The 14,888-nt window shown below is 45.1% G+C and overlaps 1 protein-coding gene across 1 annotated transcript; it reads left to right on the top strand.

The window, feature by feature from the left end:
* Window positions 1–796: 796 nt before the first annotated feature.
* LOC134395611 (zinc finger protein 135-like) lies at window positions 797–12,947 on the top strand. Its single transcript, XM_063121770.1, has 6 exons — window positions 797–884; window positions 3,426–3,476; window positions 6,276–6,364; window positions 8,350–8,476; window positions 10,310–10,426; window positions 11,902–12,947. The coding sequence occupies exons 3-6, from the start codon at window positions 6,341–6,343 to the stop codon at window positions 12,945–12,947; spliced, it is 1,314 nt and encodes a 437-aa protein (XP_062977840.1). The 5' UTR covers window positions 797–884; window positions 3,426–3,476; window positions 6,276–6,340.
* The last annotated feature ends 1,941 nt before the right edge of the window (window positions 12,948–14,888 follow it).

Below are 14,888 nucleotides of genomic sequence, written 5' to 3'. Positions count from 1 at the left end.
GCCCTTAATTTGCTCTAAGATTCTAGGTGATGCCAGTACATAGTGCATAGCCAAATATGATTGGTTCCATTCCTTTTTGAGTGATCCCAACCAGTCAGGGATTGCAGTATGCAAACCCTGACTGGTTGGGATCACTCAAAAAGGAATGGAACAGACAAGAAATGGCACTGAAGCCAAAACAAGCATGCATACCAAATGGGCCTGTTCAGACAACACACTAAGCCATGGTTAGGCTGCTGTTGTTTGTATGATTGTATCTGTACACCGCCCTGAGATCCTTGTGATATAAGGCAGGATACAAATGTCTTCATGAATGAATTAAATACACCCTTTTGTAGCAGACGCTTAGTGAGCGTGTTTAAACCATGGTTATGTAGCTACCGTGGTTAGGAATGGTTCACATAACGCACTAACTCATGCGTTCACACAACAAGCTAAGCCATAACGTTTAGCTCAAAATACTTAACCACTGTGGCTTTCCTTTTATTTAAATGGTCTGTATCTGCGAACAGAATGAAAAGGTAGGATTAAGGTCACAGTCCTATGCATGTTTAGATATTTAAAAAATCCTACTTCCTCAGCCAGCTAAGCTGGCTGAAGAATGCTGGCCATTGTAGGATTTTTTTCTGTGTAAAACATGCATAGGGATTGTACCTTAAAGGCTTGTGTGGTGTCCTGTTCCATGAAATCACTACTTACAAGATGAAAAGCAAACCAAAAGAACTTTTGTCTCAGCTCTGAATGGGACCCAATTTTAAAACCTCTTCTCTCTTTCTTTGTCAGGAAGGATGGGTTTGAAAGAGGTTTTGTGGAGCTGGAAGAAAGGATAAACCGTTTCTCTGAAAAGAGGATTGTGTTGCAGCAGGTGCTGCTGACATTTAAAGGTGAGTTCAGGCTCCATGAGGTTGAATCTAAAGGCTGAATGGCCATACACGGTATTCATTTGAGGCAGAAATGATGAAATCTCCAGATGGAATTCCGTCTCGAAATCCACATTTAAAGCTTAGAACAATAGTGCCTGCCTATTTAGATTTAGCCAGTTTCTGCATTTGAGGCCATATTTTTGCCATTTGCCATGGTAGGCCCTAAATATTTACATGTATGAGTGCTTTGCTTACACTTATCATGGAGATTATTATTATTATTATTATTATTATTATTATTATTATTATTATTATTATTATTATTATTTATATACCACCCCATAGCCGAAGTTCTCTGGGCGGTTACAAAGATTAAAACACTGAACATTAAAACCGATATACAAAATGTAAAACTATGAAAAGCATAACAACAGATTAGATATCCATTTAATATCCAAGATAATATCTTGAGAGTAATTGCGTGACATTCCGGGAGCATTGAATACTTGCCCCGCGGATTAATGTATAGCAGACATGATTAAGCAATGTGGATTTCAGAGAGCGGGAACATAGAAAACCTAGAGTTCGACATTACGCATACAAAAATAGTCTTACGTGTAAAGGACGGAGCACGGTTTTCTGTGACCTGTTAATACCGGATTTAGCACTGACCCAAGCCGAGACAAAGAGGGCTCACAAGTTGTAAAGCAGGAAGCTTGATTAAAACTTAGGGGTAGGGTAAATACAAGGGAAGACTAAGCAAGAATAACTTGGAAACGTGCATAGCATAAAAACCCAGTAACATATAAAACAATAAAACCTTAACTGTTGCTACCTACTCGCAGGTAGGGCCTTGCACTCTTCATCATGGTTCTCCCTGCATCCTTTTGCCAAAGACCAGAATAGGAGTTCTACGGTGGGCTCTCAGTTATATACCTTTTCCCCCCGTGTTTGCTTTCGTCCTCTCCCTTTCTTCTTGGCACCAAGGCTTACCACCTTTTTTAACCGCTGTCTTCCCTTCCTTCCCACTCCGGGGCTGTTTGTCGTGCAGACTTGGTGCATACCAATGCTAAATAGAACCACCCTTCTTCTGACCTCTGTTTCTCCCCTCCCTTGGCCTCCTGGTGACCTGCCAAGGTTCTTTGACATTCAGAATTTGTACTCACTAATATCAAGCTAACTACACAACCCATTGATCCTCTGCCCAGTGTAGTCTATCTGTTCTCCTTTACATTACATACTCTGATGTACACGTTTTATATACTAATGGTGAACTCAAGTAGCCAAAATAGTACTATCCAGGAACAAGAGGGAGGTACATGCAAGTTTAAGAGAATCCTCAAAGTTTATAATTTTTGTGAACCGCCCAGAGAGCTCCGGCTATTGGGCGATATAGAAATGTAATAAATAAATAAATAAATAAAGGCAAAGGGGCAGCAGGAGGGCGCTCGAGGTGGTCTTTTCCGAGAAGCGCCTCTCCAGAAGGTCTTAAAACCCAGGGACATTTTTATGGGAGAAGGTAGTTTGTTCCCAAGCCATATAGGGGAAGAATCCACACATGTATTAATACCATTTAAGAAGAGTCCTTTGAACGGTGAATTAAAATGTTTCAAAAGCACCAAAACGCTAATGAAGAGACATACCCTGCTTGGTGTGCCCCGCCACGCCGGCTGCAAAACAGAGGCGTTCGCTCTCTTTTCCCTCCCTCCCTTGGCAAGCCTGCAGTGGGTGCTTCGGATTTTGAATAAATATTCAATTAATTGTTGCTGTTTTATTTATTTATTATTTATTTATTTATTACATTTTTATATCGCCCAATAGCCGAAGCTCTCTGGGCGGTTCACAAAATTCTCTTTTAAATTTAAGTTTTGAATTTTATTGTTATTATCTTCCTTAGTGGGTTGTTGAAAACCGCTGTTCTGAATAATGATTTTTATAGTGTAGGGTAGGGGGCGCTGGGCATGAGTTTGTGGAACAAAGGGGGCGGTTACTTGAAAAAGTTTGGGAACCACTGGTTTAGTGTGTTGTCTGAACCAGGCCACTGTAGGTTATAGAGATCCTAAGGTCTAAATGCAACACTGCCCCCTTGCAGTAATTTGCAGATAAGGTTTCAATATTCCCAACAGAGTAGAGGGTGAGCGCCCTCCTTCCTGGCGTGTTTCATCTACCCTGGTACGAGAATGTCGGAATATGGCTGTGGTCTCCCATCCAGACACTGGCCAGGCCAAACTTGCTTTGCTTTAGCAGGGGGCTTCACCATGTGTCCTCAGACCATACCTTGGAAATAAAAGGGAGGGCAAATACTTCCCCCCACACACACAATAAGCATGCTGAGAATGGTGGCTGCCTGGTGGTGGTGGTGAAACTGAAAATCTGTGGGGCTGAGATGGGATGGAACAGAGTTTGCTGGAAGAGGGTACTGCTGGCAGACTAGAACCCTGAACAGGAGAAATCTACACTGCAACATTTTGCTGCAGTTGCCATTTGAAACGCCCCTGTTCTCAAACCACGGATTGCAATAGGGGCAGCGATTCTTAGCTTTCTCGCTCTTTCCCTCCTCAGAAATTTTGCAGCTGGAACTGGGGGACGATGCAGGCCCATCTTTCTTACCTGGTAAGACAACGTGACTCTTTCCTCCTGGCCTCAGCCGTGCGGATTCATGTGGGTCAGGGGTATAGACCGGCTTTCCCCAACCTGGTGCTGTCTGGATGTTTTGGACTTCCACTCTCATGGTCAGGAATGCTGGGAGTTGTAGTCCAACAAAGTTGGGGAATGCCGAGGTAAACATGAATGATACTGAGCTTGATGGATAAATAATCTAACATGGCATAAGGCCGCTCCCTACGTTACTCGTCCATAGCCATCCCCAGAGTTTTAAATTCAGTTGCTTGTATGATGACAGCCAGTCTACACTGCTTACTCATGTCCGCCCAGTGTGCGGCCGCTGTAAAGAAGGCGAACTCCATGTTAGGCATGATAAGAAAAGGCATTGAGAATAAAACGGGCAGTATCGTACTGCCCTTATACAAATCTATGGTGCGACCACACTTGGAATAATGTGTACAGTTCTGGTCACCACACCTAAAAAAGGATATTATAGAGCTGGAAAAAGTGCAGAAAAGGGCAACTAAAATGATGAAGGGGCTGGAGCATCTCCCCTATGAGGGAACGTTACATCAACTGGGATTGTTTAGCTTGGAAAAAAGGAGGCTGAGGGGAGACATGATAAAGGTGTACAAAATTATGCCTGGTGTGGAGAATGTGATAGGGAGACATTTTTCTCCCTCTCTCAAAATACTAGAACCCAAAGGGGTCATCCCATGAAACTGATTGGTGGGAGATCCAGGACAGATAAAAGGAAGGACTTCTTCACACTGCACATAGTTAAATTATGGAACTCGCTACCACAGGATGTAGCGATGGCCACCAATTTGGATGGCTTTAAAAGGGGGTTGGATAAATTCCTGGAGGAGAAGTCTATCAATGGCTACTAGCCCTGATGGTTGTGTGCTATCTCCAGTATTCGAGGCAGTAAACCTGTGTGCACCAGTTGCTGGGGAACATGGGTGGAAGGATGCTGTTGCACCGTGTCCTGCTTGTGGGTCTCGGGTCGACAGCTGGTTGGCCACTGTGGGAACAGAGTGCTGGACTAGATGGACCCTTGGTCTGAGCCAGCAGGGCTCTTCTGATGTTCTCATCAGCTTTCCCCAGCCTGTTGCCCTCCAAAGGTGCTGGACTCCAATTTCCATCATTTCCATCCACTCTGAGTCCAACAGCTCTAGAGGGCACCAGGCTGAGGAAGGGTGATTTTATATACATATGTGCAGAGTCTGTCATCAGGGAACATAGCACTTTTCAGAGTTCCATAAGCAAAAATAGGCCTGTCTCTGCCCCCAAGTAGCATACAATAAAAAATCAGCCATGGAGAAAATACCAGAGAGGGAAGGAGAGAGAAGGAATAGGGAGGGGTGAATAGGGTGGCCTCAGTGCTGGATTTAGGAACAAGCTACGTAAGCGGTGACTTAGGGCCTCATATGATGAAGGGCCTCTAAATATGTTGGCGATAACTAAGATGCATTATAATTGAAATCACTTTGGCTTAAATATGTTGGAAAATCTGGTGTGACTTAGCAGAGTTGCTTTATACAGAGGAAGCATGGCAACACAACATTTAGTGTTAGAGGCAATAAATCAAAATGGAGCCAGATTAAAAGAAATTCAAATCCACTTTCTTTATTAGTGCTTTTATACACATCTTCAGAGAAGGTTATCTAACTGTTTAACTACAAACACTCCCTAATGCTGGATGGTACCCTTTTTTATCCTTTCTATTATAATGTATTCCCCCCCCCTTTTATTTAAATGGTATGGGGCCTCTGAATCTTGACATGGTTTAAGACCTCAGCTTGCCTTAATCCACCCCTTGGGTGGCCTCTTACACATTGCCCAAACAGAGGAACTCCCATTACCTAAAAAGGGGGATAAAAGAGGGCATGGATTTGGATATAGCTTGAGTATAGGCGTCTCCCTTATCAACCTGCCCAGTCGCTGAGGTCATCAGATGGCATGCTCCTGGTGGTTCTGCATAGACTTATGGCCCAATTTGCTCATAGTAGTTCTGCATGGACCTATGGCCCAATTTGTCAATGTCAACACCACCCACCCTGCTGCACATAGAAAATTATGGAACTCACTACCACAGGATGTGGTGGTGGCCACCAATTTGGATGGGTTTAAAAGGGGGTTGGATAAGTACCTGGAGGCAAAGGAGATTAAGCCTCCTTAGGGAACCAGGCCCGGTCACTGGCATATTTTTTTGGAAGCTGCCAACTTGTGGTCCTCCAGATGGGCTCAAGTTAAAGGAAACCAGATTCCAGTTGGACATCAGGAAAAACTTCCTGTTAGAGCAGTACGACAATGGAATCAGTTACCTAGGGAGGTTGTGGGCTCTCCCACACTAGAGGCCTTCAAGAGGCAGCTGGACACGCATCTGTCAGGGATGCTTTAGGGTGGATCCCTTGATTGGGCAGGGGGTTGGCCTTGTAGGCCCCTTCCAACTCTGCTATTCTATGATTCTATGATTCTATGTTTTAGCCCAGGGCTGATGGGAATTTTAAGCCAAAGGGTGTGGACTGCCACAAGCTGCCCACCCCTGATGTAGGTGGACTTTTTAGAATATTTTTTTCAGTGGCATTTCCTGCTGCCGGTGTTGTTTTTTATTGTCTCGTTTTACAGACTTACATTTTAATTCTCTGATAATGAGCTTTATTTTCATCTGTTTGTGCGAGCCACCTGGGGAGCCCAATGAAACGAGCGATGCGGGGGGGAGGGGCGCATTAACAAACGTGTGTAATGAATAAATGCAGCAGGAAGTGTGCAATGACCGCCTGGAAAATATTCTCTCTTTCCCAGGATTGCAAGGACGGTCGTCGTTCTATTCTAGGTTTCTCCATTCCTGCAGAAGACATGGCAGGGAAATGGTCTTGTTAGAACCAGCTCAGGTAAGGGAAATGGCAGGTGGGGTGGGGGAAGGAGAAGGGATTGTGGGTAATGGAATCTTGGAGTGGCAGTGGTTTGGGATCAATTACTCCAGATGGAACACCACCGCCACCTTGTGGCCGCCTTTGGAAGGACTTCTAGTGCTCGGCTGATTTCAAACGGAGGAGAAGGAGGAGAAGATTACTTACCCACCTCTCTGTTTGGATCGAGGCGGGGAACAACAATAACTATAAAATACATAAAACTGAATTGTTTATTCGTTCAGTCGTTTCCGACTCTTTGTGACTTCATGGACCAGCCCACGCCAGAGCTTTCTGTCGGCCATCGCCACCCCTAGCTCCCCCAAGGTCAAGTCTGTCACCTCCAGAATATCATCCATCCATCTTGCCCTTGGTCGGCCCCTCTTCCTTTTGCCTTCCACTTTCCCTAGCATCAGCCTCTTCTCCAGGGTGTCCTGTCGTCTCATTATGTGGCCAAAGTACTTCAGTTTTGCCTTTAATACCATTCCCTCAAGTGAGCAGTCTGGCTTTATTTCCTGGAGTATGGACTGGTTTGATCTTCTTGCAGTCCGAGGCACTCTCAGAATTTTCCTCCAACACCACAGTTCAAAAGCATCTATCTTCCTTCGCTCAGCTTTCCTTACGGTCCAGCTCTTGCAGCCATAGGTTACTACGGGGAACACCATTGCTTTAACTATGCGGACCTTTGTTGTCAGTGTGGTGTCTCTGCTCTTAACTAAAACATCCTAAAAACATCCTAAAATTCCACTGGATAGGCCTGCCGGAAGAGATCAGTCTTTATAGCTTTCTTGAATGCTAGTAGACTGTTAAGTTGACTGTTAAGTCCACAGTCTGGGAGCAGCAGAGGAGAAGGTCCTCTGGGTAACAGTTGTTAATCTAGATTTTAACAGTCTATAAATTAATTTTAACTTGCTGTTTTAAATTCGTCTTTTAAAATTGTCTTTTTGCATTGCTGCTGTTTTTATCTTGGTTGTGCTTTTATATTGTATTTTATATTATGGTTGTATACTGTTGTTTTATACTTGAATTGTCTTAATTTTGTAAACCGCCCAGAGAGCTTCGGTTATTGGGCGGTATAGAAATGCAATAAATAAATAAATAAATAAAATAAAATAAATAATAAAATCCGCCCCTGAGTGTGCGGGGCGGATTGTACGGGAGAAGACAATCCCGCAGGTAGCCCGGACCCAAACCATGTAGGCCTTTAAAGGTGATAACCAACACTTTATACATCACCCGGAAACTAATTGGCAGCCAGTGAAGAGATTTTAAAACTGGTATAATTCAAATCATTTGCTGCACGGCTCATGGAGAGAAAAATTCTGCTCAGGCAATTGATGCCCGTTGTGTAGGGATGTTCTGAGCATGTTCAAAACAGAAAGAATCCACTGCGTGATGGTGTTTGTACATGTTATTTTCTTGTTACTCTTATCGAAAATGAAAATGAAATGACATAAGCAAAGTGTTTCCCTGTCCCCTGACTTTCCTCAGTTCAAAATGACACCTGCCCCAAACTGTTTTTCATTTAAAAAAATGGGCCTATGCTTAAATGCAGCAGAGGCGGGTGGCTCCTATTTTGATGGGGCAAAATCTGCTGTGGGTTTCAATTAAAACCAGACAGAGCTCTAAAGGATCTATCCAAAGTGCTCAACCTGGTACCCAAAATGGGTTAAGCACCTTGGATAGCTCCTATAGAGTTCTGGCTGGTTCTGATTGAAACCCAAAGTGGATTCACTGCCCCACCAAAATAGGAGCCACCATCCTACACTGCTTACGTGAATTTTACAAATGTGATGTGTAGAACGCCCAAACCAAAAGGGACAAGCTGAAAGCACTCTGCATCTGTCTCCTTCCTCCTCATTGCTTGATACCGTATGTCTCTCAGGTTTGAGAGCTGACACAATGGGTCTGGGGTTAATGAGCCCTGAGTCCAATTAAGACCCGGTTTCTTCTTCTTGTGTTTCCAGGAGCCGGTGTCCTTTGAAGAGGTAGCTGTGCATTTCACGCAGGGAGAGTGGGCTCTCCTGGAGCCAAATCAGAGAGCCTTGTACAGAGATGTCATGCAAGAGAATTATGAAAACGTGACCTCGTTAGGTAAGAATGTCTTTATTTTGCGTTTTTAGGGTGGCATGTGTGTATGTGTAGCACTGAGATTGAAAGAACTGGACATGTTTAGCCTTGAGAAGAGAAGACTGAGGGGAGGCATGACAGCACTCTTCAAGGACTTGAAAGATGGTCACACAGAGGAGGGCCAGGATCTCTTCTCGATCATCAGCTCTTTTAACTAATTTTATGTATTATATTGTGTTTGGTATTGTTCCCTGCCTCGATCCAGAGGGAGAGGCGGGTTGTTGTTGTTGTTGTTGTTGTTGTTGTTATTATTATTATTATTATTATTATTATTATTATTATTATTATCCCAGATAATAATAATAATAATAATAATAATAATAATAATAATAATAATAATAATAATAATAATGCAGGACATGGAATAATGGGCTCAAATGACAGGAAGCCAGATTCCAGCTGGACAACAGGAAAAACTTCCTGACTGTTACAACAGTATGACAATGGAACCCATGACCTAGGGAGGTGGCGGGCTCTCCCACACCAGAGGCCTTGAAGAGGCAGTTGGACAGCCATCTGTCAGGGATGCTTTGAGGTGGATTCCTGCATTGAGCAGGGGGTTGGCCTTACAGGCCCCTTCCAACTCTACTATTCTTTGATTCCATTAAGGTTCTTATACAGTATACAGTTCAGAGAAAGGCCGTGACATCACAACTTTGAGGACCGAGACAATGCTCAAATCCTGGCAACAGTACTGCTTGCTATGGGATTGAAAACTAAACTGGTCCACAAAAGATATACAGGATGAAGGGCCAGGATCTCTTCTCGATCATCCCAGAGTGCAGGACACAGAATCATGGGCTCAAGTTTCAGGAAGGCAGATTCTGGCTGGACATTGGGAAAAACTTCCTGACTGTTAGAGCAGTCCTAACCGCCCAGAGAGCTTCGGCTTTCCCCGTTAAAAAAAAAAGGTGGTAAAGGTCAAAAAGCAAGGCGGGGAGGCCTGGGAGATGACGACATGTAAACGATCTGCAAAGAACCATGAATGAACTATTGTAGCAATACTACAAACGAGAAGGCTCTTGGAATTGTTGTAGATTGCAAGCTGAATATGAGCCAACAGTGCGATATGGCTGCAAGAAAGGCCAATGCTATTTTGGGCTGCATTAATAGAAGTATAGCTTCCAAATCGCGTGAGGTACTGGTTCCTCTCTATTCGGCCCTGGTTAGGCCTCATCTAGAGTATTGCGTCCAGTTCTGGGCTCCACAATTCAAGAAGGACACAGACAAGCTGGAGCGTGTTCAGAGGAGGGCAACCAGGATGATCAGGGGTCAGGAAACAAAGCCCTATGAAGAGAGACTGAAAGAACTGGGCATGTTTAGCCTGAAGAAGAGAAGATTGAGGGGAGACATGATAGCACTCTTCAAAGACTTAAAAGGTTGTCATACACAGGAGGGCCAGGATCTCTTCTCGATCCTCCCAGAGCGCAGGACACGGAATAACGGGCTCAAGTTAAAGGAAGCCAGATTCCAGCTGGACATCAGGAAAAACTTCCTGACTGTTAGAGCAGTACGACAATGGAATCAGTTACCTAGGGAGGTTGTGGGCTCTCCCACACTAGAGGCATTCAAGAGTCAGCTGGACAAGCATCTGTCAGGGATGCTTTAGGGTGGATTCCTGCATTGAGCAGGGGGTTGGACTCGATGGCCTTGTAGGCCCCTTCCAACTCTGCTATTCTATGATTCTATGATTCTATTATGAGCATACAATAAAAGCCTCGTGTAGAAAGGCTCTCCACCGAAAGCTTGAATTAACCACAGACATTTTTATTCTCTCCAATTTCATTTTTGCCCCAGTTCTTTCCCTAGCCAAGTCAGATCGGAACTCCTGCCCAGAGAAAGAGGACGAGGCAATCTTAATCCTGCATCCTCAGGGAACGATGGAAGGGAACAACCGTGACATCACCAGGACAGGTGAGAGAAATGAATATGTGAGTCGGACTAGCACTGTCTACTCTGAGAAGTGGTGGGCTCAAAGGTTTCTGGCAGGGTTCTTTCCCGGCCAGTGGAGGCTGGTGGCTCTGATTTTGGTGGGGCTGTGAATCCATTCTGGGTTTTAGTCACAACCAGCCAGACCTCTAAAGGAGCTATCCAAGGTGCTGAACTTATTTGGGGGGGGGGTTTAGAATTAAGCATCCTTTAGGATTGTGGGTGGTTCTGATTGAAATCCAGCGTGGATTGACAGCCCCACTGAAATCAGAGTCACCAGCCTCCACTGTTCTCAGCTCTGATACCAGAGATAATTTTAGCTGAATATGATGGGGATTGAATGTAGGATATTGTGAAGCAAACCATATTATTCACTCCGAGCTGTGATCTTCCCTCTTGTAAAGAGGTTCTAGAATTACGATAAAGGAATATATAATCTCTATCTGTTTTCTTTATGCCATTCATAATTTTCCAAGGGGGCCATCCTATGCATGTTTAGACAGAAAAAAAGTGTCCTACAACTCCCGGCTGGTGACTCCGATTTCAGTGGGGCTGTCAATCCACGCTGGATTTCAATCAGAACCACCCAGAATCCTAATGGATGCTTAATTCTACCCCCCAAAATAAGTTCAGCACCTTGGACAGCACCTTTAGAGGTCTGGCGGGAGCTGGGAGTTGTAGGGCATTTTTTTCTGTTTAAACATGCATAGGATTGTCCCCTTAGAAAAGTATGAATGTCCGGAGAAGGTGATCCTGCAGGTAATAATAATAATCCAAAAGAGGACATACCATTGGTTGGATCCAGGGTCTATCTTCTACAAGAGTAAGGGATCTGCTTGTGGGAGGTCCCTTCATCTGATTTTTAGGGATCCTCCCTCCTCCCCACATACGATAGCTTATGTGGGGAGGTCTCCTGCCTGTGTAGCTTTTTCAGGGGGTCTGGAAGGGCTACCCTGGGAAGGAGGGGGCACGGAGGTCCCCTTCAGCCAGCGCATCTGATCTAGCTTCAAGCCAAGGTGTTTTTATACTTTGATCTTTAACTTTACTGTTTTCGGTTGTCTTCCTTGGAAAGACCACAGTTTTGAAAGGTGGATGAGAAATATCTTAAGTAAATAAATAAACACATGGGCAGATGGGAGGTGGACCCCTGGTCTGATCCAGCATGGCTTTTCATAAAATCATAGAATAGCAGAGTTGGAAGGGGCCTACAAGGCCATCGAGTCCAACCCCCTGCTCAATGCAGGAATCCACCCTAAAGCATCCCTGACAGATGGTTGTCCAGCTGCCTCATGAAGGCCACTAGTGTGGGAGAGCTCACCACCTCCCTCCTTTTCTTATGTTCTAATCCCATACAGATGTAAGTCCTATTGCGTTCGGTGGCGTTTACTGTATTCAGAGTGTGTTTAAGGATTGCAGCTTTGTTCACTTGGTCATCTCCCCCCCCCCAGCTTTTGTTGCAGTGCATGATGGGCAGGAGAATAGAAATGTGAAAGAGAAGAATCTACGATCAGAAATATCTGGGGAAGATGTACCTCGAGACGCCTCTTCGAGAAGGGGCAAAGCAAAAGGGCTCCAGGATCATGGGGGAACAGATGTGTCTCAGCATCAGCGCAGATCAGAAAGATGTCAAAAAGCTGAACGAGAGATCGGGCAGAAGAAACCAGAAACTTCTCAGAAAGACTGTCAGGACATTGGTAGCAAGACAGCCCAGAAGATGATTTCTAAAGGCAAGCGGGGAAAAGCGTGTCCCAAATGCGGGAAAGTGTTCCGTCAGAGCGTACTTTTTCTTAAGCATAAGAGGACCCATGCAAGAACAAAGCCCCATCAGTGTTCGGACTGCGGGAAAATCTTCAGCCAGCGCTCCCACCTTAACAAACACCAGAGAACCCACAGGAAAGAGAAACCGTTCAGCTGCTCAGACTGCGGGAAAACTTTCCACCGGAGCTCCCACCTCGCCTCGCACCGAGGGATCCACACAGGCCTCCGACCGTACAAATGTTCAGGTTGCGAGAAAAGCTTCCGACGGGCGCCCGACCTTAGGAGACACGAGAAAATCCACACGGGAGAAAAGCTGTATCAGTGCTTGGACTGCGGGAAAAGTTTCGGCCTGAGCTCCACCCTGGTTAAGCACGAAAGGATTCATACGGGTGAGAAGCCGTACAAATGCTCAGATTGCAGGAAAGGTTTCAGCCAGAGATCTCATCTCATTGTACACAGGAGGACCCACACCAGGCACCGGCCGTACCAGTGTTCTCTATGCGGCAACAGCTTTAGCCAGAATGCACATCTGACCGCACATCAGAGAACCCACACGGGAGAGAAACCCTATCAATGCTCCGTCTGCGGCAAAAGCTTTAAACTGAACTCGGCGCGGATGAAACACCAGAGGAGCCATGGAAACACTTTGGATGCTCAGGCTGCGGGGAAACTTTCTGTCGCACCGCCCGTCTTGCGTCGCTCGGAAAGATCTGTGCGGATGTCGAACTGCAGCAAAGCTATAGGTTAACTGTTCATTAAAAAAGTCTTCATGAAAGAGAAAGATACTTAGGACCCAAAGAGATGTGATATTCAATGGAGGCTAGTGGCTCTGCCGTGCAGCAGAGGTTGGTGGCTCCAATTTTGGTAGGGCTGTAATTCCATTCTGGGTTTTAGTCAGAATCAGCCCGAACTCTAGTGGAGCTCTCTGAGGTGCTGAATTCTATCCCCAAAATCCCTCTTCATCACAGCAGTTAAAGCTGCAGGAGCCCTGTCCTCCTTTGTATCTGGCCAAGAGGGCAGGGCTCCTGCAGCTTGAACTGTTGTGATGAAGAGGAGATTTCACCAGGTGCTGCATGCGTACAAATGACACCTGCTGAAATTCCCTTTTCTATGCAACTGTTAAAGATGCAGGAGCCCCGTCCTCCTTTCCACGTGGCCACCCTAAGTAGAATGGACTGCAGCGCTCCGGGCCGGAAGGTTGGAGATATCACTGTTGATTGCTCCCCTACATGATAACTATCCATGCAAATAGAATAATGAGCATAGAATCTTAGAATAGTAGAGTTGGAAGGGGCCTATAAGGCCATCCAGTCCAACCCCCTGCTCAATGCAGGAATCTACCTCAAAGCATACCTGACAGATGGTTGTCCAGATGCCTCTTGAAGGCCTCTAGTGTGGGAGAGCCCACAACCTCCCTAGGTAACTGGTTCCATTGTCATACTGCTCTAACAGTCAGGAAGTTTTTCCTGATGTCCAGCCGGAATCTGGCTTCCTGTAACTTGAGCCCATCTCTCAAAGGTCCTAATTCAGCCCTTTCCTGCACTGGTTTCCTGTTTGCATTTTAAAACAAACAAACAAACAAACATAGGAAAGCATTCAAGGAGGTGGTTCTCACACCCACCCTCCAACTCAAATGGCGCAGTTCATTCTGCCATATCCCCCCACCCCCTGTGCGTGTAGATTCTTCTTGTGGGGAGAAAATGGAATGGGGGAGACCCACAAATGCTACCTGGAGCCCTTAGAAGGAAAGTTGAAAGTCAATAAATAAATAGGAAATGAACAGGGTGTACAATCTCATGCACATATCCTTTCGGTGTGTTTTTCTATGAAGCATCTGCATGAGAACACTCCCCCCCCCCATAGGGAAAACAAGTGAGACCTGCAACAAAATGTCGCAGTATATCCTCGCCTCTTAGCAGGAATGGACCTATTCCTGCTGGCCAGTTATGTCCTCCTCCAGAATGTTACAAGATGTTAATAATAATAATAATAATAATAATAATAATAATAATAATAATAATAATATTTCTTAGCCGCCTCTCCATTTTGATCAAGGTGGGGAACAACAGTAAGTATAAAATACATAAAATACTGATTAAAAACATAGTATACATTGTTAAAACGTCCTAAAAGAACATCCTAAAAGCATCCTAAAATTCCACTGGATAGGCCTGCCGGAAGAGATCAGTCTTTATAGCTTTGAGCTATAAAAGCTTTGAGCAGGGGGTTGGACTCGATGGCCTTATAGGCCCCTTCCAACTCTACTATTCTATGATTCTAGAATGCTAAAGAGCTCAAGTGGGACATTCCGTCACCACCAACCCAGTTTTCCGTTGTCCTTTCCCGTTGGCCACTGAGCGCTGGTACCTCTGCTCCCCTGTGCCTGTTGATGCCTCCTCTCAGTGGATCCTTTTCCGTTGGCACACGCCCCCCGTTTACTTGTAGAGTGAGTGATGATGCTGATCTCCCTTTCAGGGTGGTTGCAATTGGGCCTAAGATAATGTGTGTAAAATGCATAGGAAACAAAGCTATAGGAAGTGGCACTCACCACCCGTGTTGCAATGATACATTCAGGGTCGCCGTAATTGTGACCGAGAGATTGTGTATAAAACGCTTAGGAAAAATGCTCTAGGAAGCTACCTGATATGAGGTCACACTGTGGGGCTGTTCATATGACATGCTAACCCAC

The sequence above is a fragment of the Elgaria multicarinata genome, chromosome 3, assembly GCF_023053635.1.
Source record: "Elgaria multicarinata webbii isolate HBS135686 ecotype San Diego chromosome 3, rElgMul1.1.pri, whole genome shotgun sequence".
Lineage (NCBI taxonomy): Eukaryota > Metazoa > Chordata > Lepidosauria > Squamata > Anguidae > Elgaria > Elgaria multicarinata.
Note: the sequence above shows the minus strand (reverse complement) of the source record. Positions and strands in the feature narration are given on the sequence as shown.